The sequence below is a fragment of the Myxine glutinosa genome, chromosome 5 (assembly GCF_964187855.1).
Source record: "Myxine glutinosa chromosome 5, kmMyxGlut1.1, whole genome shotgun sequence".
NCBI lineage: Eukaryota > Metazoa > Chordata > Myxini > Myxiniformes > Myxinidae > Myxine > Myxine glutinosa.
Window position 1 is genome coordinate 165,239,521 of NC_136265.1, and position 27,180 is coordinate 165,266,700.

The 27,180-nt window shown below is 51.2% G+C and overlaps 1 protein-coding gene across 2 annotated transcripts in view; it reads right to left on the bottom strand.

The window, feature by feature from the left end:
• LOC137426802 (C-signal) overlaps positions 1 to 23,173 on the bottom strand; it is an 87,615-nt gene extending 64,442 nt beyond the window's left edge. Inside the window, exons 1-2 of one of the 2 annotated variants that reach the window (XM_068115716.2) lie at positions 22,676 to 23,173; positions 19,352 to 19,403 (exon numbers count right to left, since the gene is read on the bottom strand). In XM_068115716.2, coding sequence (XP_067971817.1) covers positions 19,352 to 19,403; positions 22,676 to 22,810 — 187 coding nt within the window. In that variant the 5' untranslated portion in view covers positions 22,811 to 23,173. Of the gene's footprint in view, positions 1 to 2,995; positions 3,219 to 19,351; positions 19,404 to 22,675 lie in introns of those variants that run through there. The other variant, XM_078779013.1, reaches the window with a different exon arrangement.
• Between the last annotated feature and the right edge of the window lie 4,007 nt (positions 23,174 to 27,180).

Genomic DNA, 27,180 nt, shown 5'->3' on the forward strand with positions numbered 1-27,180 from the left:
CCCGTCCTTCGTCCTTACAGCTGTGCGCGCTCTTTTGTACATTGCCATCACTACTCTGATCAACCATTCCTCCACTCCTAACTTCCTCAATGCCCATGTCAATACTTTGCGTGGAACCCTATCGAATGCTTTCTCCAGATCAACAAACCCAAAAAACAACTTCTTCCTCTTATCCATGTACTTCTCCTGCAACTGCCTCACAATGAAAAGCGCATCTGTCGTTCCTCTTCCTGGCATAAATCCAAACTGCATTTCGTCGATCTTCACTTTCTTCCTTATCCTCCTCTCCAACACCCTTTCCAATACCTTCATTCCATGCTCCAATAACTTTATCGCTCGGTACGAGCCACACTCCAGAGGGTCACCTTTCCCCTTGTATAGAGGGACGAGGGTACTCAGTTCCCAATCCACTGGAATGCGGGCTTCTTTCACCACCAGATTACAGATCTCTGTCATTCTCTTCACACCCCAACTTCCTGCTGCCTTCAACATATCTCCCACAACTCCCGTCGGCCCTCCCGCTTTTCCACTCTTCATTGCTTTTATCACTTCCTAAACTTCCTTCTCAGTTATCTTCTCTGCCGGTCCTAAAACTGGGTTACTCTCGATGTTGCCATCCCATTCATTCTCTGTATTCAACAGCATTTCCATATATCTTTTCCATCTTCCTTTAATTACATCTGGGTCGACAACGATTTGTCCCACTTCATCCTTCAAGCAACTCACCCCCATCACATCACACCTCTCTTTTGCTATGTGCTTTGCAATCCTGAATACTGCTTTCTGACCCTCTTCCGAATCCAAGCGTTCTCCGAACATTTTCCGACATGCCTCCTGCGCCTTTGCTACCTCTTTCTTTGCAGCCTTCTAACTTTCATGCTCTGCTGTTTCTGCTCCCGTACCCTTTGCCTTCTGCCACTCCTTGAACTTCTTCCTCTTCTCGTCAATCCTCTTTCCAACTTCATCATCCCACCACCATGTTTCCGAGTGCCTCGGTGGTCCTTTTGTCCATCCACATACCTCACCAACGGCTCCCAACAGACTAGCTTTCATCGACATCCAACGACTTTCAAGCTCAACCACATCATCCTCTACCCTACTCAGCCTCTCTTTTAATGCCTCCCTTACTGTCACCTCTTTCAACCTCCACACCTTCATTCTCGGTTGGTACTTCACCCGCCGAGCTCTCCTCGCACCTTTCACCCTTATGTCGCAGACAACCAAGTGGTGCTGTGAAACAGCCTCCTCCCCCGGAATCACCTTTGTGTCCCGGAGGTGTCCCCTATCTCGCCTACGCACCATCAGGTAGTCAACGGTTGTCGTCGACCCACCTGACGTGTATGTCACAAGCTTATTATCCTCTTTCTGGAACCGAGTATTACAAATCAACAAATCAGCTCCATCAGCAAACTCCAAAATCCTTTCACCTTCTCCATTTCTCACACCATATCCGTAACCCCCATGAACTCCCTCAAAACCATCCATACTCCTTCCCACATGTCCATTCAGGTCTCCTCCCACCACAACAACTTCCTCATCTTTCACGTATTCCATCAGCTTCTCTATCGCACACCAGAACTTGTCCTTCTCTTCATCGCTTTGACCAACCTGCGGAGCATATCCCGAGATGACGTTCACCAAGAGCTTTCCAATCATCATTTTCACCATCATCAACCTATCACTCACTCTAGTCACACTCACCACACTGTCTGCAAACTCCTCAGAAAACAGAACACCAACACCATTCACGCCCTCCGGGCACCCATGCCACACAAACTTGTATTTCTGTCCCTGCCTACCCTTCACCATTCTCACACCACTTCCCTTCCATCTCGTCTCTTGCACACAACATATGTCCACTCTTCTTCTGACCAATACTTCCACCAATTCTCCTGATCTCCCTGTCATTGTCCCTACATTCCATGTCCCAAACCTCAGAAACCGATATCCACTTCGGGCTGCACCCTGCCCATATGTACTTGTAATTGTCATGGTTCTCTTTTTGAGGCAATGTTTTTTGAGAGCAATGAGCAATGAGAGCAGTTTGAGGCAATGAAGAGAGAGAGATGATTGGGGATAATTGAAGGGGCCTATCTTATTTGATTAATGCAACGTAGATTCAACTATTGGAAACAGATCCTTAACTAAAACACATAATAATGAGATAACTACAGAGAGGTCCTCTGGTGTTCTACATGTTGTGCATGGACTAACTAGGATGCGATCTTTAACATTAGCCAAATAATGGGGATATTTACAGGAGATTATTTATAAGGGAACATTTACCAAAATTTACAAAGTGAAGGTTCTAAAAACCGTAACACAGCACACGTCTCTCCTCCAGGGCCGTTCCGGCCCGAAAGAACGTTAACTTAATGTGACACTCAGGTGTAGTAACCCTCTGCTATTAACCTTACCCTGAGTGCGATAGTTTTAAAACAATTAAGTCTGTCCCCCTGCTGCGTTGCATCCTACCTAACAGATTCATGCCCACAGGATAACCGAATCACGGAATTATTTCCAAACTACACATAAAGCCGGTGGGGAGCATTATTTACAAGACACTAATTATGTACACTGCAAACCCAGGACCAGTCTTTTGGGAGACAAAAAGATGTTTTGAAAGAGGAAGGAGCATGCACTGCACTGTACCGATACACCATACCCACATGCCCGGGGATGCACAATTGATATTGCAGTGCACCCCCGAGCACAAGAGCATTACAATTCACCAAAAAGAGCACCAAAGCACCAATAAGTACAATAAAGCACCACAGTCATCACAATAAAAACAAACTGATGACCTTGTTCTTGTTTCTCCTGCTCTGCCGGGCCGATGTTTCTTGATGTTTCTTCCTTGATCTTTCCGCTTCTTCACTTGCGACCTATTTGGTGGTAATAAAAAGGGCACAAAACGCGTCCGCTTTAAAAAAAAATTGTGGCCAGCAGGGGCCAACTAAAGGTGGTCCACCTGCATGGCTTAGTGCCACCTCACCGAGGTCCACAAGCGAAGACTTTCTCTGGCCATCCTGGCTGGTCCCAGCAGAGGGGTCAGGCCCCAACACGTGGGGTCCATCAGTGTGGTGCTTGGCCACAGAACCATGGTCCATAAGGTGGGCGGCCACAAAACGTGTGGTCCATAAAGTGGTGTTCCGGTCCAGGCAGGCAGGCAGCGGCGGTTCGGGCACACAACTGCGGCTACCTGCGCACTCCCCCCGGACCCAAAAGAACAAGCCGTGAGTGGGGAAGGAAGGACACAGCAAGCATCGGGGCAAGGTCGCAAGGGCACACATTAATATAAGGTAATGCAAGGTGAGGTGCGCATGGGAGCGAGCAGAGAAAGTTCGTCCATACTGTACTTCCCACCCCCCCCCCCCCCCCCCGTCACCTACCCTACCCTTGCCCTTACCCCGTATTTACAAAATTCTACACATTTCAAATTTGTCACTACTGTCTCGTCTTCCCCATATCTCCCCTAATCCAAATTGGTTACCAATCCCTCTAATCCAAACTTGCCCCCAATTCCAATTCCCCATCAATCAAGCGGAAGAGATGGAATTACAGCACAATGTCACACTTACGTCATGATGCGTCTTCCAATCCAACCAAACATCTACGAATACAACATCATGGTGTGGAGTCTATCTCACCTTGGTGAGTGGCTGCATATGGTGCGAAGGGATTTCATTCTGCCTATCTTATAAATGACATCAATACCATTCTTTACACTACCCGGGGTCTTTCCCTGCCAAATAATTGGCCACTTTCCTCTATGCGGTTCTAAAAACCAATTCCCATTGACCATCTGTGGCGCTCACCAATTTGGGGTCTCACTCCCCCGATTCAACTCCCGGTGCCCTCGCACAATTTCCGGGCTGGGTCGTGTGGCGCTCCCAGCAGGCCTGCTCACCTGCACACCTCCGCCACTGTAGTTGCCGCCCGAGCTTACCTGCTCCTTACCCTAACCTATCTTGGGGAAGGCCCTCTGGCTCTCTCCCCACGACCGCCCTCTCTGGCGTCGGGCTACCCGGGTCCGTCCCTGGATCCTCGGGCCCCACTGAACACTACTGGCTCCCACAGCCTACCTGCGGCCTCACCTGGCCGACAGACAAGCAGTGGCAGAGTGCCAATTCAACCATACACACTAACAGGCCACACGCCCAGCCAATTTACTCTACTAATGCACCCATCCAAACACCATTCTACACACGCACCACAGACGTCAATATCCACCATAATTTACCTATACACTCTACCTACTCTTAAACTACCCTCCCCGGGTACTCGTGAGGGGGGGTCCACCTTTCCCCCATTCACACCTTCGCACCATGCACTCACACTCCACATTTTCTACACTCTCACTCCACACCATCCATTCTATACTCCATTCATGCCAGACCATTTATTCCCACAACCATTCTCACCTGTATTTGCACACCTGTGCCCACACACCTGGTGCCACCTGCACCCTCCTTTCCTCCCAGGACCATTCACTTCAATACAATGCCAATCACACACTTTCACAATTACTCAATCATACACTGCATCATCTAATCTGACTGGTTTCCCTCTAACTTAGTGCTTCCCGTCTTCCCTTTAAACTAAGCACATACCACGTCGTTAACAACCATCTAACCTACTCTACATCCCCTCTACATGTACAATGTCGCTACTTAAATCTGAAGTCTCCTAAAGTCATCTCTAAATCCCTATCATTTTATCCTAACCCTCCCGGGCTAGTTTGCACAGCCACCCCATAAACTAATGCTCATGTGCCCTGCTAGGATGGGAGGGATGGCAGAGTTGCCATCCCTCCACATCGGGCATCTCCCATTATCAATTTTAGCCCATCCAATTTTTGCCAATCAAATTTCAATTTTGCCAATCAAATTGGCCCATCCAATTTGCTAATCCAATTTGCAAATCATCAATTTCCTACCCCTATTCGTCCATTATTCTGAGCCTCGGTGCGTCATTACATGTCCAGCTCGGTTTCGAAAAAACCGAGCAATGAATTCGGGTGGTTTGGTCTCCTGCGGTTGGGTCCGTCCGGCATTTGGTTCAGGGGAGGAGGTTTACTCGGGCCGAGATTTCAAGGTCCACCTCGGCGCGGAGCCTTTCGGTCTCCTGCCCGACGGCCCAATCTTGCCCGGCCGGAACGCCGCAACCACAAGGGGACGCCGTTCCAACCCCTCCGACCTCACCTCAAACCGGGCCGCCCGCTTTGCCTGGCAAAGCGCGGAACCGACCGTGCAGGGCGGGGCCCGGCACGGATCATGCACGGCGGTTCTTTTGAAACCGCCATGATTACGACCCTCGCCGGTTCCCGCAGTACACAAAGCCCGGCACGGACCGAGGGCTCGCGTCGACTATCCGTCAACCTAAACGCTGCCCCGGTCAACGTCGATGCTCCCCGTACAATCGTACATGCTCACACCCACACGCGACTCTTCCCATACTCACACATCCAGGTGTCTCCATACACTTTGTTATTGCACTTTCTCTTACACACCACCCAGGTACACTCATTCAGCTCACCGACTTCGTTACACACCTGACCACCGCACACCTCCTCACACACCTTGGCGCACACTCGTCGTTCGCACACTTCAACAACACACCTCCTCGCGCACACTCCTCGGTCACATCCTCTGACAACCATGGGTGTGCACTCTTTTGCACACCCAATCACACACTTCACCACCAACTCAGGTGTGCATTTTTTCTCACTCGCCACAACCAACTTGCTCTCCGTGTCACTCTCACCACCACACTCTGTCGTGCATTCACTCTCACTCTCGACAGCACACTCACTCCTCGGCTCACACTTTTTCCTCACACACCCCTCCGTTCCACAACTTTCTCGCGCACCTTCTTGCGCACCCTCTCCCGGTACATACTCCGTACCACTCATGGGGGTGCATTCTTGCACACACCCAATCACCACCGCACACCCTGGCTCACCAATACCTTTCGCACGCCCCATAGTCAGACATCCTTGCACACACTCTCTTTCCATGCACTCTGCACCAGTCGCACAACTCACCAGCGGCCTCTCACGAACGCCCGTGTCTATACCGACCCCCAAGCTCACTAAACCTCCCTTCACAACATATGCACTTCTGATTATATCACCACTCACCTCGGCGCCTCTTCTCCTTCGCTCCTCCTCCGCCACCTGTAAACTCTTTATTTGGTCAGTAAGCACATCATCACGCTGTGAGCACAGACCTTGCACATATTCCATCACTTCCTCCTTCAGCTCCTTCCTAGATTCCCTCCGTCTCTTTTTAATTTCACTCACCCCCTCTTCCACCGCCTCTAACTTCTGTTTCACCTCCTTTATTTCCTGGTGCGCCCCTTCAATTTCTCCCTCTAAGGCCACCTTGGTCGTTTCTATGTGCGTCCTAACTTCTCTCTCTCTTGTCTCCAATGTCTCTGTCACCTTGTCCAACCTCTTTGTCAACCCCTCGTGTACCATCTGACATTCTTTCTTCGTCGCTATAAGCTCTTTCTTTATTTCCTTCTGGGTCGCTTTCAACCCTCCCATCACCGCCGTGTTCTTTTCCACCTGCTCCCCAAGCTCCTTCTGTCCCATTGTCAGCTGCCCTACTCCCTGCGTCGACTCCTCTATACCCCCTTGTAACCTTGCCGTACTCTTCCTCATCTCCCTCTCCATGCGCTCCTCGCACTGCTTCACCTCCTCGCGTACCCCCGTGCCCCTCTTCGCTCACTCCGCGCCTTATATCCTCCCCCATCTCTCCCATCTCTTTGGTAGATGCCGCCCTCATCTGCTCCAAATCATTCCTTTGGGCATCCAATTTACTTTCCAACCCGTTTTTTTACCTCCTCTATCTGATCCCCCATCTGTTTAATTTCCCGGGCGGATTGCTCCCCCATCTCCCTCAATTTGCCTCCCATCTTGTCTTCTAGCCCCGTTAACCCATTCTTCACCCCCCTTCCATCTGGTTCTCCTGGGCGGCCATTCTAATTTCCAACCCCGTTAACCCATCCTTCATTTCCCCAATTTGGTTACCCACGTCCTCCAATTAATAATAATAATAATACATTTATTTTATATAGCGCTTTTCAAGAAGCCCAAAGGCGCTTTGACAGAGTACAAAAAACAAGTGCAAAAAGACAAAAATCAATAGGTAAATAATGAAAGCAAAAGGAAGGGGAAGGAGAAGAGATAGTCAGGGGTTAAATGCTGTGCGTTAAATGTTAAATGCAGTGTTGAACAGGTGAGTCTTGAGTGATGTTTTGAATGTGGTGAGTGAGGAGGAGTCTCTGATGGTGTGAGGTAGTGAGTTCCAGAGGGTGGGAGCAGCAATGGAGAAGGCCCTGTCCCCCCAGGATCTGAATTTGGTCTGGATGGGGGGGGGGGGGGGGGGGGACAGGAGCTTGGCGCCAGCAGAGCGGAGGTTGTGGGTGGGAGTGTGTCTGGAGAGGAGGTCAGTCAGGTAGGATGGGGCCAGGTTCTGGAGGGCTTTGTAGGTCAAGAGGAGGATTTCGTAATGGATTCTCTGGGGGATGGGGAGCCAGTGAAGCTTATAAAGGATGGGGGTGATGTGGTCACGGGTCCGGGAATGGGTGAGTAGACGGGCAGCGGAGTTCTGAATTTGCCCCAAATTTGCCTTCTAGGCCCCCAATTTGGCTTTCTAATCGCTCCCCCATTCTATCTTCCAAATTACTCAACCCGTCTCTCAATCCCCCAATTTGGTTTTCTAATCCCCCAAATTTGCTGTCTAACTTCCCAATTTGGCTTCCCAGCTGCTCAATTTGGTTTCCCACCCCCATTCGTACGACTGCCTGCAGCTGGGCAATGAGGTCCTGCATATTTATCCCCTTGATTTGTGCAGCGGGCGCGGCCCTCGTCGCCGCCATGTGGTGCTCCTGCAACCTCGTGCGAGGCGCCGCCATCTTGTGCGCCTGCAACCCCCGCTACCGCACCTTCTTCAACCTCCTCTATCTCCCCCATCTCCTCCCTGGGGTCCTGGGTCGCCTCTACCTCCTCATTCTCCCCTACCGGCACACGATCGCCTTGATCATCCATGGCATGATTTAAATTTAGTGGTGTTAATAAAATTTCGGCCGCTCAAAATTTTGACCAAATTTCTCAGATGTTTTTAAAATTTGGTTCGGGTCCAAATCACACTCCTGACACCAATTGTTACAGATCCAGGGGACGGCACTCCCGTTAGCAAGGGGGGGTTCATCCCCTTGTCCTGTTAATCTGGCCGTCCGCCGGGCCTGGAAGTACGACGTCACTTCCGGTCGGTGGTGAGTAGGGTTGTAAGCCCAATCCGTCTTACTACCTAATTACCACCACCGGCCGTAAGCGAGGAGATACTCCCACCCGGGCCGCAGCGTGAATGGATGCGCCGAGCGAAGCGAGCTGCGACTCGGGCCGTTAACAAAAGACTAAACCCGATTCCGAGCGTTGGCCGAATCGTGCCACAGGTACTCAATTGGGAAAGGACTAAAGCAATCGGGGGAAGAAGAAACCAAAAGGGTAAGAAAGAACACAGGTTTATTCACTATTTACAAGAGGAAACGAAAGAAGGGAATACACAAGGAGAGGAAGAAGCAGATACACAGGGCAGCCTTAAAACAGTCTTATATTACCATACGCCCAGACAGAACAAACAGACTTACACGAATAGGGAATGGCAGGAAGGAATGGCTGGAAGGGGGAGAAGGTCCAAGCAGATGGCAGGGCAGGAAGGTCCGGGCAGATCGCACAGCATCGAGGTCCGCTCCAGGTCGCGCTCCGGTCCACGCTCCGGGCTTGAGGCGAAACCCGGCGGCAGCTGCACGTATCGGTTTCACGCCGTCGGACAATGCGAATATATGGCGGTATTGTCGTCGTCAATGGACCCACTCTCCTGCCTTACGATTCAGCTGAATGCTCATCTGGTACCTTGTATCGCGGACCTTCGCACTCATCTCGTGAAACAGTCCCTCCCAGCCGCTTTTATTGGGCGTTTGTGTCCAGCCGCCGGCTCCAAGGACACGCCTACCGGTCGGCTCACCTCGGCCCTGGTTGGCCGGCGAGGGCTCGCTGGCTCCACCTCTTGAGGAGACATTGACAGGCCACGCCTCGTTCCTGGCGCTCGAACCCACTCCTCCCCTTTCTCCTCCAGATTACCGCGTGTTCAATGGCGGCTTGGGGCCAGCAAACAAACCAAAACAAGGGGCAGCGAACGCTGCCATACCGCTACTGCACTTTGGAGAGAGAGAGAGATGATTGGGGATAATTGAAGGGGCCTATCTTATTTGATTAATGCAACGTAGATTCAAATATTGGGAACAGATCCTTAACTAAAACACATAATAATGAGATAACTACAGAGAGGTCCTATGGTGTTCTACGTGTTGTACATGGACTAACTAGGATGCGATCTTTAACATTAGCCAAATAATGGGGATATTTACAGGGGATTATTTATAAGGGAACATTTACCAAAATTTACAAAGTGAAGGTTTTAAAAACCGTAACAATATATATATATATATATATATATATATATATATATATATATATATATATATATATATATATACACACATATATACATATATACAGTCACGTGAAAAAGTAAGTACACCCCATGTAAAGTTTTGACTTTGTCAACATATTTTAACATACTATTTGTTAAATTTTAACATATCAGCTATTTGATCTTCATTTCAACAATATTGACAGATAAAGGTGATATAATATTGTTGTGGATATGAGAATGTTGTTTTTGTTTTTATTGATGTGTAATGAATTGTGGTATAATGTCACCCTCCTTCCTGCATTTGTTGTTGTATAAAGGTCAAAGGGCGTTCCCGTAGTTAATTCCATAAAGCATACACGAAGGACACCATATATCTTTGTTGACAGTTATTTCCTTATTATGTGTATTAGGGTAAGGCCTTGTCTTCCATTAACGTAATACTCCATTGCACTGAATTACATAAGATAGATCCCCTTTCAATTCCCTCAAAGCCTCCATTACCAACTGCATTCCTTTTTTTGCATCATTTGCCGACTGAATTGGGCGGTTTGCTGCAATTGCCGCCATTGAACATGTGCTCGGGTCGCGGAAGAAAGGCGTGTCCCCACCTCGTCATAGAGGGGAGGAGTGAGTCAGCCCCACTCAACCAACCAAGAACAAGGGGTTGGACTTGGAGAGGGTGTGGAGAGAAACATCAAGGAGGTTCGCGAAGGTTCAGGGGCGTGGCATATATAACCCGCAGAAGACGCCCCCACCTGAGACGAGTCCTGGCAAAGCACGCGACGTCCACACAGCGGCACGAGCAGACGATTGAGGCAGCAGATGAGTTCGGAGAAGTGCGAGAGAAGCGCGGGGAAGCCTTGACAGAAGTGCGAAACAAGAAGCGCGGGGAAGCCTTTGACAGAAGTGCGAAGTAAGAAGTGCAACGAAAGAGTTGCGCCCCACCAGTAGTTTTGGCTCCACCAGCAGTTGACTCCACCAGGCCGCTTCGACCCGTTACCCCGCGGGAACCAGATTGCAGTGGCATCGGTGGCCGTCGAGGTCCAGCCCGACGTCCCGTGCAGAATCAAGCCCGAACCATCTGCCCCAGCTGAACCTTCCCATTCCTCCTTCCAGCATTCATTCCTGCCATTCTATCCTTCTTGTGTACATGAGTTTGTTTTGTTTGTTCTGTCCCTGGGTTAATTAAGACTGCTATAGGTAAGCTAGGAATTTGCACTGTGTCCTTCTGGTCCGTCCCTCTTTCTATTTTATTATCTTGCCAAAACGAAGTTTTTGCAAGATGTATCAGTCAGCTTGTATGTTTGTTTGTTTGTTTGTTTGTTTTTTTGTTTGTTTTTTTGTTTGTGGTTAATCATTTTTTTTTCACGTTTAGATCACTCTGTAGACCACAGTTATTATTGGAAACTCCTGTAACTTCGCATATCAGAGTCCTATAGAGATACCCTTCAGCACACAAAATTTTGAAGGTCAAGGTCAAAGGTCAAGGTCACTTTGCGGTCAATCATGGAGGTCAACGAAACCCTTATTTTTTGAGTAACTTTGATCGGATCGTCTCCAAACTTCATGGGAATCTAGTATATGGTCCGGCGCTCAGCTGATTAGTTTTTGGTGGCGATCGGCCTTGACCTTCATGGTTAGCGCTGGAGGTCGAAAATTATTGACCCCAAGGTCAAATTACGAAACCCTTATTTTTTGAGTAACTTTGATCTTATGATCTCCAAACTTGGTGGGTATATAGGGTGTGGTATGGCGCTCAGCTGATTAGTTTTTGGTGTCGATCGGCCTTGACCTTCAAGGTCATTTTGAAGGTCATTCAATTTTGACCAAAAGGTAAAATTTTCAAGTTTCAGTTACCATATCGAGTAGTACCTCAAATTGAAGCCCTTGTTGAGTGCTTTCCAAACATATAACTAGTTTGACAATGTGACGTCATTTGACGGCGTTATGACGAAAAAACTGCACTTTTCATGTATATTGTATTGCTTTAGTTCGCATTGTTTAGGTCACTCTGTAGAGCACAGTTCCCTTTGGAAACTCTTGTAAGTTCGCATATCAGAGTCTTTTAGAGATACCCTTTAGCACACAAAATTATGAAGGTCAAGGTCAAAGGTCAAGGTCACTTTGCGGCCAATCATGGAGGTCGACGAAACACTAATTTTTTGAGTAACTTTGATCGGATCGTCTCCAAACTTCATGGGAATCTAGTATATGGTCCGGCGCTCAGCCGATTAGTTTTTGGTGGCGATCGGCCTTGACCTTCATGGTTAGCGCTGGAGGTCGAAAATTATTGACCCCAAGGTCAAATTTTTGAAATCGTAGGTACCATATCGAGTAATACCTCATATGAATGCCCTTGATGAGTGCTTCCCAGATCTGTAAACAGTTTGACGCTATGACGTCATTTGATGACGTCATGACGAAAAAACGGAATTTTCATGAAAAAATTATTTCCTCAGTTCTCATCAAAATCTTTCAATATTTCATGTGCGTTGGTCATGAAGACATACTATTCACCATACGAAATTATTAAGGTCAAGGTCACTTGGCAAGATACGGTTCACCCTGTGGGTGACATATGTTTATCTTTCCTCCTCCTTGGTTTCTTTGATTGTGTAAATAGTAATAAATTATATTCGTATTTCCACCCTTTGGCTTTGGTGTTCTTCTTCTTCACATCCTTCGCTTTTGTCTTTTCCCTATTGAATATCTGTGGCGTGATTTTGGCCAACGTTCAGGAATCGGGTTAGTCGGGGTAACTGTTCGGGCGCGGCGGCCATCCGCTCGGCCAATCAACATCCTAGCCGCGTCCGTAACAATATAACAAATATGAAACATTTACATTTTGTAGTCCATTGTATAATTTAAATAAACATAAATGCAAATTTCGCATGTGGAAATTATATATACATATATATATATATATTGTTATGTCTGGGGGTAAAGCAATATCTAGAGCCAGGTAGATCTGTATAGGTAGGTATTCGACTGTCGTGATAGGGAATCTACCTGTAATAAGTTCTTCATGTGTAGGCGTTTGTCGGGTTAAGATGTATGATTGTGAATCTACCAGGAGATTCGGGTGATAATTAGTGTAAGGAAATAATGAGTAGAGCCCTTGTAGGTCTCACCTGGTAATCAAACCTTTGTCCATTTTGGCACTACACACCACTTAAACATTAGTTAGGGCCTTTAGTACAACACTAAATGACGCCCTCTCCGCTGACATGACTTAGGAAGAAATCAGGCTGGAACACTGCCACAATTGGCCGCCACCATTTACACCTCCGAGAGGCCTACCCGCCTCGCATAGCACGTGCTGTGACCAAGGAATGGGAGGGACGGGAGTGAGAGTGGCGCAGTGGGCGTGCCCCTGGACGAGCCGGCGAGCCGGGGGAGGCTCTCATTGGCAGAGCAGTGCGCCAATGTGACGTCATCGGCCGGAGATATTACCGAGGGCCAGACGCCATTTTCGGCAGTCAAGAGTTCGTGTGCACCCGAGTTCGGATGAGCCTGGAGTTGAGTTGAGAGGAGAGTTGGATCGAGGGTTGGGATCCTGAGTTGAGCGCAGAGAGCCCAAGCAGTGCGCAGTTCGCAGTTCGAGTGCAGAGACCGAGTCCGTTTTGAGCAGTTGGGTTTGAGACGCGGCAGGACTTTGGTCCGAGTCAACCTCGTGTGGAGCCGCTAGCCTGCGTGGGACGCGTGGCACTTGGAGCGAGGCCTTGTGGGACTTGGAGCGAGGGACCTCATGGTGTGCGATCGGGCCGGAAGGAGCGGTGTTAGATGGCAGCCACCAAGACGACAAAGACAAGATAAGGCCGAGCTCCGCGTACACTTGACATAAAAGACGTGTTTCTTTGTTATTCATAATCCCTCGTTTTGTTTCTGAAGTCGGTGTGCGGGATCCCGATTAGGATATTTATTACCGGCGCGTGCTTTTTCCTGTCCTTGCCCTTTTCCCAATAAACCCTTATATTACTTTTAGTACATAATACCTGAACGGAGTTTCCTGATTGATTTGATAGATTAGGCTGCGGGGACTTGCGCTGTTTCCCTCCATTCCGCGTGCTTAGATTAGACTTTGGAATCCGCTATTGAGCTTCCGCCTCGGAGTTAAAGCCTCGTGATCGGCTATCCGCGACCGCCAGATATTAATTTCGGCGGTTGCGTGACTATATATATACATATATATATATATATATATATATATATATATATATATATATATATATATATATATATATATATATATATATATATATATATACATATATACATATATATATATATATATATATACATATATATATACATATATACATATATATATACAGTGGAACCTTGACTTATGAGTGCACCAACTTACGAGTTTTTCGAGATACGAGCCGTCGCTCGGGCGGTTTATTGCTTTGAGATGCGAGCCGAGATTTGAGTTACGAGCTTTCGCCACCCGCCACCAGGTGGGTTCCGGTCACGTGGTTATCTTGCCGTGCAAGTATCTCTGCCGTATATCGCTGCATTTTTGTTTTCGCATGTTGGTTATTTTGAGTTTACGCCACCCGCCACCAGGTGGGTTCCGGTCACGTGGTTATCTTGCCGTGCAAGTACAGTATCTCTGCCGTATATCGCTGCATTTTTGTTTTCGCATGTTGGTTATTTTGAGTTTACGCCACCCGCCACCAGGTGGGTTCCGGTCACGTGGTTATCTTGCCGTGCAAGTACAGTATCTCTGCCGTATATCGCTGCATTTTTGTTTTCGCATGCTGGTTATTGTGAGTTTACGCCACCCGCCACCAGGTGGGTTCCGGTCACGTGGTTATCTTGCCGTGCAAGCATATCTGCCGTATACCGCTGCTGTTTTGTTTTTGTTTTCGCATGTTGGTTATTTTGGAGCTTACGCCAGCCGCCACCAGGTGGGTTCCAGTCACGTGGTTATCTTGCCGTGCAAGCATATCTGCCGTATACCGCTGCTGTTTTGTTTTTGTTTTCGCATGTTGGTTATTTTGGAGCTTACGCCAGCCGCCACCAGGTGGGTTCCGGTCACGTGGTTATCTTGCCGTGCAAGCATATCTGCCGTATACCGCTGCTGTTTTGTTTTTGTTTTCACATGTTGGTTATTTTGGAGCGTTATTTTGAAGGTTATTTTGAAGAAGAGGATGATGTGCTTGGATATAAAACACGCAATCGTCGAAAAGCATGAGCGAGGTGTGCGTGTTATCGACTTGGTGAGGCAGATGTGAAGGCAGCTGAAGATTTTATTATAACTTTTGCCGAACTGATAGAAGCCGAACGATACATCCCCCAGCAAATCTTCAACTGTGACGAGACAGGGCTCTTCTGGAAAAAGATGCCAAGAAGACGTATATAACGGCAGAGGAGAAGAGCATGCCAGGCCACAACTTGTTCAGAGTGCCGGCGATAGCTCGCCTTCTCTTTGTGGAAGACACGGTGAGATCCTTAACATCCAACAACTAATGGGACGCAAACGGGGCGCCCAGTTTAGCGGTACACACATTGATGAATCACCCTGCCTGTGAAACACCGACATGACAGGTTATAGCTGGGTTTGGATTCAAACCCAGGCTGGACAGTTTAGAGTCAAGTGTGCGTACCTCCAGTCCAGGCCATCCTGCCAACTTGTATGCTGCATACAGGTGAAATATAAAGCGCGAGATATTTTTATATATACTGCATATTTAAAAAAAAATTGGTGTGGTTTTTGGCGGGCTGGAACGGATTAATAGCATTTCAATGCATTTTAATGGGGAAATTTGATTTGAGAAACGAGCAAATTGAGTTACGAGCTCGGTCACAGAACGAATTAAACTCGTAAGTCAAGGTTCCACTGTATGTATATATATATATATATATATATATATATTGTTACAGATCGCGGTTAGATGTTATAGACCGAGCGGTGGTGTAAGACCGCGACCTAACAAAACTCACCCGATTCACCCAGACTTTGGCCGTATCGCACCCCAGCTGCTCAATGAGGGAAAAGACGAAAACGACGCAATGCAAAGAGGAAAACGAAGACAAAAAGGTTGGAAATACTACTAAATTTATTTACTATTTACACACATAAGCAAAAAGAAAGCAGTCACGTTTATTTACAAGCACATAAGACGCAGGTGACACAGGGAAAATACTAGCTTATCTAACAGTCTTAATTAACCCAGGACAGAACAAACAGAAGACACTGACTCACGCGGGGAATTGCAGGAATGGCAGGAGGTGGATGGCTGGAGGTGAACGCTTGGTGGAGCCAACACGGAGCTTGGTGGAGCCAACACGGAGCTTGGTGGAGCCAACACGGAGCTTGGTGGAGCCAACACGGAGCTTGGTGTGACGGGTTCTCTCTTCTCTGTGAAAGCTCAACCGTCTTGTCTCTGGTAAAAGCTCAACTCTTCCAGTCTCTTGTAAAAGCGAATCTCTCTGACTCCTCTCCACGGCTTGGGCTCCCTTGTGTCTGCCGGTAAAAACTCATCTCCTTTGGCCACACCCCTGCCTTGGGTTATATAGGCCCCCGCCCCTCAACCTTTGCGAACCTCCCCGACCGCTCTTCCTCCGCCCTCTGTAGCCAAACCCCTGGCTCATGGTTGGTCGAGCGGGGCTGGTTCACTCCTCCCCCTCTATGACGAGGTGGAGACACGCCTTTCTTCCCCAACCCTGCCTCGTGGCCAATGGCGGCAATTGGATCGGAGGTAATTGGTGATGGGAATGGAGGGAATCTATCTATTTCACTGGTGCAATGGAGTACTTCAATTAATGGGAGACACAGCCTTACCCTAAAACACAGAATAAGAGATAACTATCAACAGGTATATTCTATTACTTGGCTGACGTGTATGCTTGTGGACTATGGGACGCCCTTTTGGTCTTTACACAGCTCCGGAGGCAGGAGGCACAGAATAAACAATAATCACAATAGTACAGCACACAATCAAAAAATATACAGTCCTCATATCCACAACAATATATATATATATATATATATATATATATATATATATATATATATATACATAGGTGGGCGCGATTCGGAAAATTTTAAGTCCGCTTACCGCTTATCCGCTCCGCCAGCCCGTGTAGTCCGATTCGCTTATCCGCTTCAGCGGCCGAAAATCTTAGTCCGCTTACCGCTTATCCGCTTAGATTCGATTTTTTAAAAGCGCTTTGACGTTTTTAAAGCGATTTTTGACGTTTCTAAAGGGAATTTAATGCTTTTTAAGCCTAAATAGCCATTTCTAACTACTACAAAGACAAACAAAGCTTTTAAGATCAAAAATATACATTTTTATTTAAATAAAATTTATTCAAAATTTATTGAAATAAAGTTTTCCACTCGACTCTACTCTACTCTACAGTTAATTTAAATATAATTTTAATATATGCAAGTTACATTAAAGAAAAATCAATTTGCCCGTCCTTTCTTTGACAAGAGAGTCTACTAGTCAACAGACTAGCACTAGCAGTCTGTTGACTAGTCCTCGTCTTCCTCCTCCACCTCGTGGGCCTTCTTGAGGATTTGGAGGTTGCCCTTCATGAAGACGAGGGCCTCGAAGTTCGGTGCAGCCAGGGCCGACCTCTTAGGCCTGAGGATGTCCGACCCGTAGCTGAACACGCCCTCGACCGAGGCAGAGCTCGGGAGCGGCGTGTTATGCCTGAGAAATAGAGTTACCCAAGCATCACGGAACTCGAGCGGGAAGAGATTGGGCGAGAGCTGTAACGTTTGGTTATTCAGACACAAACAAGTCAACAAGATGGCGGGCCAACGGACTGCCGTTTATTCGTCATGGTGTCGTGAACATGCCGTAAACCATGACGTGAACATAACGTCATGATGTAATGCGTTATGTTACAACCATGTCATAAACCATGACGTGAACATAACGTTATGATATAATGCGTTATGTCGCAAGAGCCGAGTTGTTAGGGTTTCACTTATTATTCACTTAAATAAATATTCACAATTCTAGAGTAACGGCTCAGGCTAACAGCTGATTTGGCGAATCGCGATGCGCTTTAATTTTTCGGTAGTCCGCTTACGCTTATCCGCTTCGGTTTCCGGGGGTTGTTCCGATTCGCTTATCCGCTTCGAAAACGTTAGTCCGCTGCAGCGGATAAGCGGATAAGCGGACTTTCGAAGCGGACCGCCCACCTCTGTATATATATATATATATATATATATATATGTGTATGTATGTATGTATGTATGTATGTATGTGCAAAAATATACAGTCACGTGAAAAAGTAAGTACACCCCATGTAACGTTTTGACTTTTTCAACATATATTTCAACATACAGCTATTTGATCTTCATTTCAACAATATCGATAGATAAAGGTGATATAATATAACAAATATCATGAAGCATTTACATTTTGTAGTCCATTGTATAATTTAAATAAAAATAAATGCAAATTTCGCCTGTGGAAGAAGTGTTCCACGATGTTCCAGATGCCTCTCCTCCCGACGGCCTGAGTCTCTACTCCACCAACGAACACCTGGCCGGCAAACGGCAGTCCCCATCAAGAGGAAGTAATGGCGATCCCAGCACGGACAGGCAGGTGAGATCGATCGTCAGCACGGAGTTGGGCAGGTGAGGTCGATCGTCAGCACGGACTTGGGCAGGTGAGGTCGATCGTCAGCACGGACTTGGGCAGGTGAGGTCGATCGTCAGCACGGACTTGGGCAGGTGAGGTCCATCGTCAGCAGGGACTTGGGCAGGTGAGGTCGTGCACACATGCACAGAGAGGGAGTCCGGCAGCCAGCAGAGGGCAATCACGTGCAGAGACTAAAAGGCTTGCGAGAGAGTTCGGTCGAGAGCAGATGCACACGTGCTGAATCAACCCAGAAAAAAAAAGAGTCATGTACACGTGCAGAGGTAACAAAGTCCAGGGCCAAGAGAGGGAATTGTCGGCACATGCTAGGTGAAACTCGGCAGAAAGAGAGAATAATGTAGAGGCCTCTGAGAGAGAGAATAATAATCATGCACGTGCTAAGTGAGGCCGGCAGAGAGAGACCGGCCAAGATAAAGAATCAAGACTGCAAGGCCTTTTGACAGGGACCTGGCAAGAGATGGGGCTGCTGTTGAGGTTGTCTGAGCTCCCCATTGGTGGAGCCTGCCACTCCGCCCCCTCAAGCTCCACTGACGTTCCTCAGTCCCCGATTGGTGGGTTTTAAAAATTCCCTGTCCACAAAATGTTGTTGGCATCCACTCTTGAGGCCCTTGACTTGTCTTCTGTCCTTCAAGACCTTGAATCAACAATTTTCAAGGAGGAGATGCCGGCCCACAATGTTACTGCCAGAACCAAAACCAAAAAGGGGGAGAAGAGGAGCAACCACTACCGTTCTCTATGGCATCCAGAACGAGAAGGCACAAGAGAGAATTGCGACCGTGTGCTGTCGTCTCCAACACGAGAAGAGAAGATGTCCGCCAGCGCGTTTCTTTATCGTCCAGCCTCTGACGTCTTTTGTCCTGCCTCACCATTCAGCGTGTCCTTCTTACCAGTCCAATCAACTCCCGCCCAATCACTGCCCTTCTGGGCGTGGCCTCGGCCAGCCCGACCTGTGCGCTTCCAAAGTCAGGGTTGTCAGCGGCAGCGCTCAATGTCCTCGCTTCCGGTATGTTTTTAATTAGTGAGTTTTAAATGTGGGATTCTAGCTCTTCGAGTGGTGTATTGTCAAAAGGAACAAAGGAATAAATTACAGAGGTATCGACATACAGGAAATTTATAAACATAATCCCTGAGCTAAATATCAATGGTAATGCAGGAGTGATATTTTACACATCAGTGATATTTTAGCACTGTGAACAAATATATATTTTAATATCTCACCGAGCTGTACGATTTTCAGATTGTTATGCGAGGATGCCAGATTCTGCAAATCCTGAACACCAGAAACAACACATCATCGAGTGAGAGAAACACAATCACCTCAATATGAGGACCAGTTTACAATCTGCAATAATACCATGTTTGAGAAATACAGCACTTAATTGTACACAAAAGCAAAAATGACCATAATGCTGTTACGTTTGGAGGGGGTAGACAATGATTACCTTAGAACCAGGTAGAATGTATCGATTAGTGTGCTCCGTATGTCGCGATGAAGAAGAACCACCATGTAATAAGTAGGGACTTTGTATTAGACCGGACTGTCGTGTCAGTGTATCTTCATCCCCATCAGAGGAGTGGGGTGGGTTTATTATCTCAGGGATTATGGGTAAATTAATCGCCTGTGTGTCAATACCTCTGTAATCTATACCTCTGTTCCTTATGACCGCACCAGACACGAGCCAAAATCGGCCATTAAACCACACAAATTACGAATAAAACTAACCGGAAACTCAGATTGAACAATACCGCTGGTGCCACAGGCGCTACATCACCACAAGGACAGGCAGGCCGAGAGCCACGCCCAGAAGAGCGGTGATTGGGTGGGGGGAGTCGATTGGCACAAGCCTGGGTAAGATGGGACTTGCTGATAGGAGCAGAGATGGACTACAAAGAAGTGGCACACGCTGATTGGTGAAGCAGGCACAGATGATGTCAGAGCGGGGTGGACAAAGTAGTGGCGGACATTTTCACTTCTCGTTCTGGATGTCAAGTGACCGGTTGTGCATCTCCCCTTCTCGGTTTTGGTCTGGACGTGAACGGTTGTGCATCTCCTCTTCTGGTTCTGGATGTCATAATGAACGGTTTGCATCTCCCCTTCTCGGTTTGGGTCTAGCAGTGAACAGTTGTATGCCGGAATCTTCTCCTCGTTCCCCTGGTTCTTCTGGTGTCTGGGCATTGAGAGCGAACGTTCCCTCTTGCGCCTCTCGTTCCAAAAGCGATAGGGGACGGTTGTGCTTTGTTCTCTGCACGGGGAGGCTTCATCGCGGGCGGCCATGTTCCGAGATTTTGCTGGTGGTCGTGAAAGCGACGGAAGTGCAACGGACGGAGAGCTGCAGTTTTCCAGGCAATAACGACGAGTGGACGAGCGCTGCTTGCCGCTGCAGCGTGACGAGGCCAGGGATGAACAAGACGCACGGTGAGGCCTGCTTCACGCTAACGAGCGCATTTCACGCGCAACGACGCCAAGGCCTCAGACGATCTTTGGCGGTTCCTGGCGGGACGCACCGATCGAGTTGAGCCAAGTGCCATAAAATTACACCTTTTATTTTTACATCATTATATTTTCCTTTGTCAGTGTTTGGGTCTGGCGTGGAGGTTCCCTCAAGTTAGGAATTTAGTTTGCCGTGCGTTTCTTTGTTACCGGCATTTTCTTTAATAAACCTGTTTATTTTTGTACCTTTTAATTCTGTTTTGTTGGAGTTATTTATTACAGGGTGAAGACTGGCGTTGGGATCCAGGAAGGTAAGGCTCCAGTTTCTCCCCCCCACTTGCCCCCACGCGTATTCTCCGCTATATATATATATTTTAACTGAACGCCTCGGAGCAACAGCTTGTTCGGCTGTCCATTCCTTGAACGGTTTTAATCGCCAGGAACACGACAATGCCTACGTTCATATCCCAGGAGGTGTGGGGAGAGAGGGGGGGGAGGGAGAGGGGTAAATATCACAAGGTCAGCTTTGATCTTGTCTTATTGATGCAAAAGGTCTTATTTGGTCTCTCCCACGTCTCTGTCTCTGGCTCTTCCTCTCAATCCCCCCCTTCCTCCTCCTCCTCTCTACTCGTCCCCTCCTCCTCCTCCTCTCTACTCGTCCTCTCCTCTCTACTCGTCCTCTCCTCCTCTCTACTCGTCCTCTCCTCCTCTCTACTCGTCCTCTCCTCCTCCTCTCTACTTGTCCTCTCCTCCTCCTCTCTACTCGTCCTCTCCTCCTCTCTACTCGTCCTCTCCTCCTCTCTACTCGTCCTCTCCTCCTCTCTACTCATCCTCGCCTCCTCTCTACTCGTCCTCGCCTCCTCCTCCTCTCCTCCTCTCTACTCGTCCTCTCCTCCTCTCCTCCTCTCTACTCCTCCTCCCCTCCTCTCCTCCTCTCTACTCCTCCTCCCCTCCTCCTCTCCTCCTCTCTAGCTCTACTCGTCCTCTCCTCCTCTCTACTCGTCCTCTCCTCCTCTCCTCCTCTCTACTCGTCCTCGCCTCCTCTCTACTCGTCCTCTCCTCCTCTCTACTCGTCCTCTCCTCCTCTCCTCCTCTCGGCTCGTCCTCTCCAACTCTCGGCTCGTCCTCTCCTCCTCTCGGCTCGTCCCCTCCAACTCTCGGCTCGTCCCCTCCAACTCTCGGCTCGTCCCCTCCAACTCTCGGCTCGTCCCCTCCAACTCTCGGCTCGTCCCCTCCAACTCTCGGCTCGTCCCCTCCAACTCTCGGCTCGTCCCCTCCAACTCTCGGCTCGTCCCCTCCAACTCTCGGCTCGTCCCCTCCAACTCTCGGCTCGTCCCCTCCAACTCTCGGCTCGTCCCCTCCAACTCTCGGCTCGTCCCCTCCAACTCTCGGCTCGTCCCCTCCAACTCTCGGCTCGTCCCCTCCAACTCTCGGCTCGTCCCCTCCAACTCTCGGCTCGTCCCTTCCAACTCTCGGCTCGCCCCTCCAACTCTCGGCTCGTCCCCTCCAACTCTACTCGTCCTCTCCAACTCCACTCGTCCTCTCCAACTCCACTCGTCCCCTCCTACTCCACCCTCCCCCCGACTCTTCTCTCTCCTCCCCTCTCCTGCCTCCGCCTCCCTCCCTCCCTTCCTCCCCCAGACCCTACCTCCCCTCCCCTTCTCCTCAGCCTCCCTCCCTCACAGACCCTACCTCCCCACACTCTCATATTGTTCCCGTAAGCGAAGCGACGGCTGCTATTTGCTCGTAATAATAATACAGTAGAATCTGTCAATGGTGAAGAATCACTTTTTTAAATCCTCGGATCCCGATTGTGACCAACATCGAATCAATTCGTTCTCGTCACATAATCAACCTCTCGACCTAATTTCGTCCCAATCCGTCTGCAACGTTTTGAGATATCTTGTTCCCAGGTACAGACATAATAAAACCATAACCTCGATCCGCCAGTAAACATATCGACCTACCTTCTCGCGAATTAACTAAGGAGGAAGAGGTTATAACTTTAAGGTGTGATGTTCATGGAGGGAAACACACACACTTAATACGATTATAAAATTTAATGTTTAGGTTCTGCCGAACGCTCATTCCGGTGAAAGGTGGAAACGCACCTGCGCGGAACTCGGGTCTCTGCACGCGGCGATCACGAGGCGCGGAGAACGAGGCGGCGTGAGGAACCGTCGAACCATCTCGAACCCGATACCTCGGTTGGTTCCCGTGATCAACAACGAACCGAACGCGACCATCGCAGGAAAATTTCTTCTTCTTCCTCACGCTCTTCTTCTTCTTTTTATTTTAAATGGCGTTTTAACAGACGCAAGACTCTATATACGCCACGCGTTTAAACTCTTCGGCAGGAGACGAAAGTTCCGGCAAACTTTGTATACGTAGTATGAGCGGTTTCTTTCAGTAAGGAATTTAAAAACCGATTTGCAGAGTCGAGGGAGCTTATGTTTCAACCGCCATAGTATATCATACTGAAGCGCGGTGCTGCGCGCGCTAAGGCTTACAAAAGGAGCAAGCGGACAACGCGGTTCATACAAAAGAGTCTTTATTCAAAGCACTCAAACTGCAGCACTGACCTGCTCGGGGCTGCGTGCCCCGTGTATATCCTGAGGCCACGCCTCTCTCCCCGGCATGGCCCACCCCCACTTGGTGTGCGGGGTGATGTCACCACGTCAGTGCTTTCGTGTCCACCACACGCGCCCCCCCAGAATCCCCACGCACCTGAAGGGTCAGTTTGCGGGGCAAACGGATGACCCGGCCGAAGCGCCCCCTGGCGACTGGCGGTGTCCGGGCAGCAGGGATGCCATCTGGGATGCCTCCGGCTGCCCCTGGGATGGGTGCAGGACCGGGGGGCGGCGGGGCTGGGTGGTGCCGGGGGTCCGCCCGCAGGGGGGCGGCCCCGACACGGGGGCCGGGCCACTGGCGGTGGATGGTCCACGTCGAGGTGGGCCGGCTTGAGGCGGTCCACAGAAACGCGGTCAGGAGTACCGCCGATGTCCAGGGTGAAGTGCTTCACCCCGGTCTCCAGCACGTGGAAAGGCCCGTTGTACGGGGTCCGCAGTGGTGTCCGGTGGGCATCGTGGCGGACGAAGACGTACTCCGCCGTGCGAAGCTCCAGGGCGACGTGCGTCGGTGGGTGCCCGTGGCGTGCCGTTGGCACCAGTGCGAACCTCTGGGCGGTCTCCTGCAGCGCGGAGCGCTCCTGCGCCGTGGGGTCGGGGAGGAACTCGCCCGGCACCCGCAGCGGTTGTCCGAAGACCAACTCAGCCGCGGATGTGCGCAGGTCGTCCTTGGGTGCCGTCCGGAGGCCCAGCAGGACCCAGGTAAGCCTGTCGACCCAGCCGCCGTCGCGGAGGGTGGCCCGGAGCGCGGCCTTCAACGAGCGGTGGAAGCGCTCGCACAGGCCGTTGGCCTGGGGGTGGTAGGCCGTGGTTCGGTGCAGCTGGACCCCGAGCCCCAGCGCGACCGCCCCCCAAGAGCTCCGAGGTGAACGGGGGGCCGCGGTCGGACGAGATGTCCGAGGGGGCGCCGAACCGGGCGACCCAGGTGGCGATGAACGCCTGCGCGACGTCCGCCGCCGTCGTCGCCGCCAAAGGAACGGCCTCCGGCCACCGGGTGGTGCGGTCCACCATTGTGAGGACATGGGTGAAACCCCACGAGGGGGGCAGAGGTCCCACCAGGTCCACGTGAATGTGGTCGAACATACGTTCTGGCACCGTAAACGGGGCCAAAGGGGCCTGGGTGTGCCGGTGCACCTTGGCGCGCTGGCACGCGAGGCACGTCCTGGTCCAGCCGCGGACGGCCTTCTGGAGGCCATGCCAGACGAATTTGTCGGCGATCAACATCTGGGAGGCCCTCGTGCCCGGGTGGGACAGGCCGTGGATGGCGTCAAACACCTGGCGCTGCCAGCCTGCGGGCACGATGGGGCGAGGCCGCCCGAGGGAGACGTCGCACAAGAGGGCCGCGCCCGCGCCGTCGAACGGCACCTTGGTGACGCGGAGGCCCCGTGACGGCGGTCCGCAAGGCCTTGACGTCGGGGTCAGCGGCCTGGTCCGCTGCCATCCGGGCATAGTCAATGCCGAGGTGGACTGCGTGGGCGACGGCCCGGGAAAGGCAATCCGCCACCGCGTTGTCCTTCCCCGCGACGTGCCGGATGTCCGTCGTGTACTCGGACACGGCCGAGAGGTGATGCTGCTGCCGGGCCGACCACGGCTCGGTGACCTTGCCCATCGCGAAGACCAGCGGCTTGTGGTCGACGAAGGCCGTGAACGAACGGCCCTCGAGCAGATGGCGGAAGTGCCTGATGGCCAAGTGAAGCCCGAGCAACTCACGGTCGAAGGTACTGTAACGGCGTTCGGGCGGGCGAAGCTGCCGGCTAAAGAACGCCAGCGGTTGCCAAGCTCCAGGCACCCATTGCTCGTGCATCGCGCCCACAGCGTAGTCCGAGGCGTCGGTGGTGAGGGCGATCGGTGCATCGGGCGCCGGGTGTGCGAGCATGGTGGCGTTAGCCAAGGCGAGCTTCGCGCCCGTGAACGCCGCGTCCATCTGCTCGGTCCAGGTAACGTCACCTTTGCCCGGCTTACCTCGGAGAGCTTCGTGCAGGGGGCGCAGGAGCTGGGCGATACGGGGCAGGAACCGATGGTAAAAGTTCACCATGCCCAGGAACTCCTGCAGCCCCCTGATCGTGCGGGGGCGCAGAAACCCCTTCACCGCCTCCACCTTGGCCGGCAGGGGGACGGCTCCGTGCCTGGTGACGCGGTGCCCCAAAAAATCGATTTCGGCGACGCCGAACCGGCACTTTGCCGGGTTCACAATCAGGCCATGCTGGCCCAGGCGTTCGAAGAGCGTGCAGAGGTGGTGTAGGTGGTCTTCGCGGGACGCGCTGGCGACGAGGATATCGTCCAGGTAGACGTATACAAAATCCAAGTCGCGCAGGACGCTGTCCATCAGCCACTGGAACGCCCGAGCCGCATTCTTCAAACCGAAGGGCATCCGCAGGAATTCAAAGAGTCCGAATGGCGTGATGACCTCCGTCTTCGGGATGTCATCCGGCCTGACGGGGACCTGATGGTAGCCGCGTATGAGGTCCACCTTCGACAAGAAGGACATGCCCGCCAAACGGGCGGAAAAGTCCTGAATGTGGGGGACGAGGTAGCGGTCGGGGGTGGTGGCGTCATTGAGACGGCGATAGTCCCCGCACGGGCGGCATCCCCCGCAGGGCTTCGGCAAGATGTGCAGCGGCGATGCCCAAGCACTCTCCGAGCGCCGAACGATGCCGAGTCGCTCCAGGGTAGCGAACTCCGCTTTTGCTACCGCTAGCTTCGTCGGCTCGAGGTGGCGTGCCCGGGCATAGACCGGTGGCCCGACGGTGGGGATGTGATGGGCCACCCCGTGCTTGACGGTCCCCGCCGAGAAGGTGGGCCGCGTGAGGGCCGGGAAGCTGGCGAAGAGGCAGGTGAATTCGTCCGCTGCCGGAAGCGTACAGATCAACGTGGCCGGAACCGAACCGTTCGGCAAGCCGCTTGGCAAGCCGCTCGGTGAGCCGCTCAGTGAGCTGCTCGACGAGCTGGGCAGCGCACAAGCGAGCGAGCTGAACGTCTCGGCCTGGACAAGACGTCTGTCCTTTACGTCGACCAGGAGCCCATTTGCGCACAGGAAGTCCGCGCCAAGCAATGCCATGGGCACGTCGGCGGTGACGAACGACCATCGGAAAACCTGCCCTCCGAACCGCAGAGAGAGGCAGCGTTTTCCGTACGTACGGATGGGCGTCCCGTTCGCGGCAAACAGCGCGGGGCCCCCGCCCACGGTGTGCTTGTCCGATGTATCGGCAGGAACGACACTCACCTGCGCTCCCGTGTCGCACAGGTAACGGTGCCCGCATAAGGTGTCCGTTATGAACAGTAGGCTGTTCGAACGGCCGGCGCTCATTGTCACTATCGAGCGCCGGCCCAGGCGTTTCCCGACCTGTCGAAGGAGCACGGCGGCTGACACTGTCGAGCCTCGTGGCCGAACCTGGCGTGGAACCGGCACCAGGTGGTGGAGCTGGAGGAGCGTGGCTGGCTCCGCCAGGCTGGTGGAGCCGGCGGTTTTCCCCGCGGTGGCGGTTCTCTCCGCGGTGATGGGCGGGGCGTGGCGGCGGCCACAAGGTGTGCATCGGCATCAGCCTCGGGATCCACGAGGTGTGCAGCAGCATCAGCCTCGAGATCCGCGACGGCTGCACCGACTCTCGCCCGCGTGTCTGAAGCCGCGAAGTACCTGTCTGCCTTGGCGGCCAGTGCTCGGGGTTCCGTTATCACGGTCCCGGCCAACGCGAGGCGTACCTGTGCTGGTAGTTGGCGATGGAAAAGCGCCCGGAATAGAGAACCAGGGGCTTCGTCGCCCAACAGCGACAGCATATGGTCCATTCGGACCGACGGGCGCGTGTCGCCGAGCTCGGGGAGATCCAGAGGTGGTCGGCCCGTACGTCCTCCGTGGGGCCGAACGTGGCTAGGAGTAGCCACTTGAGCGCCTCGTACTTGTGGCTGTCCGGTGGGTGGCGAAGGACGGACACAACTCGAGCGGCCGTGCCGGGCCCGAGGGAGGCGACGACGTGGCAGTAGCGCGTTTCGTC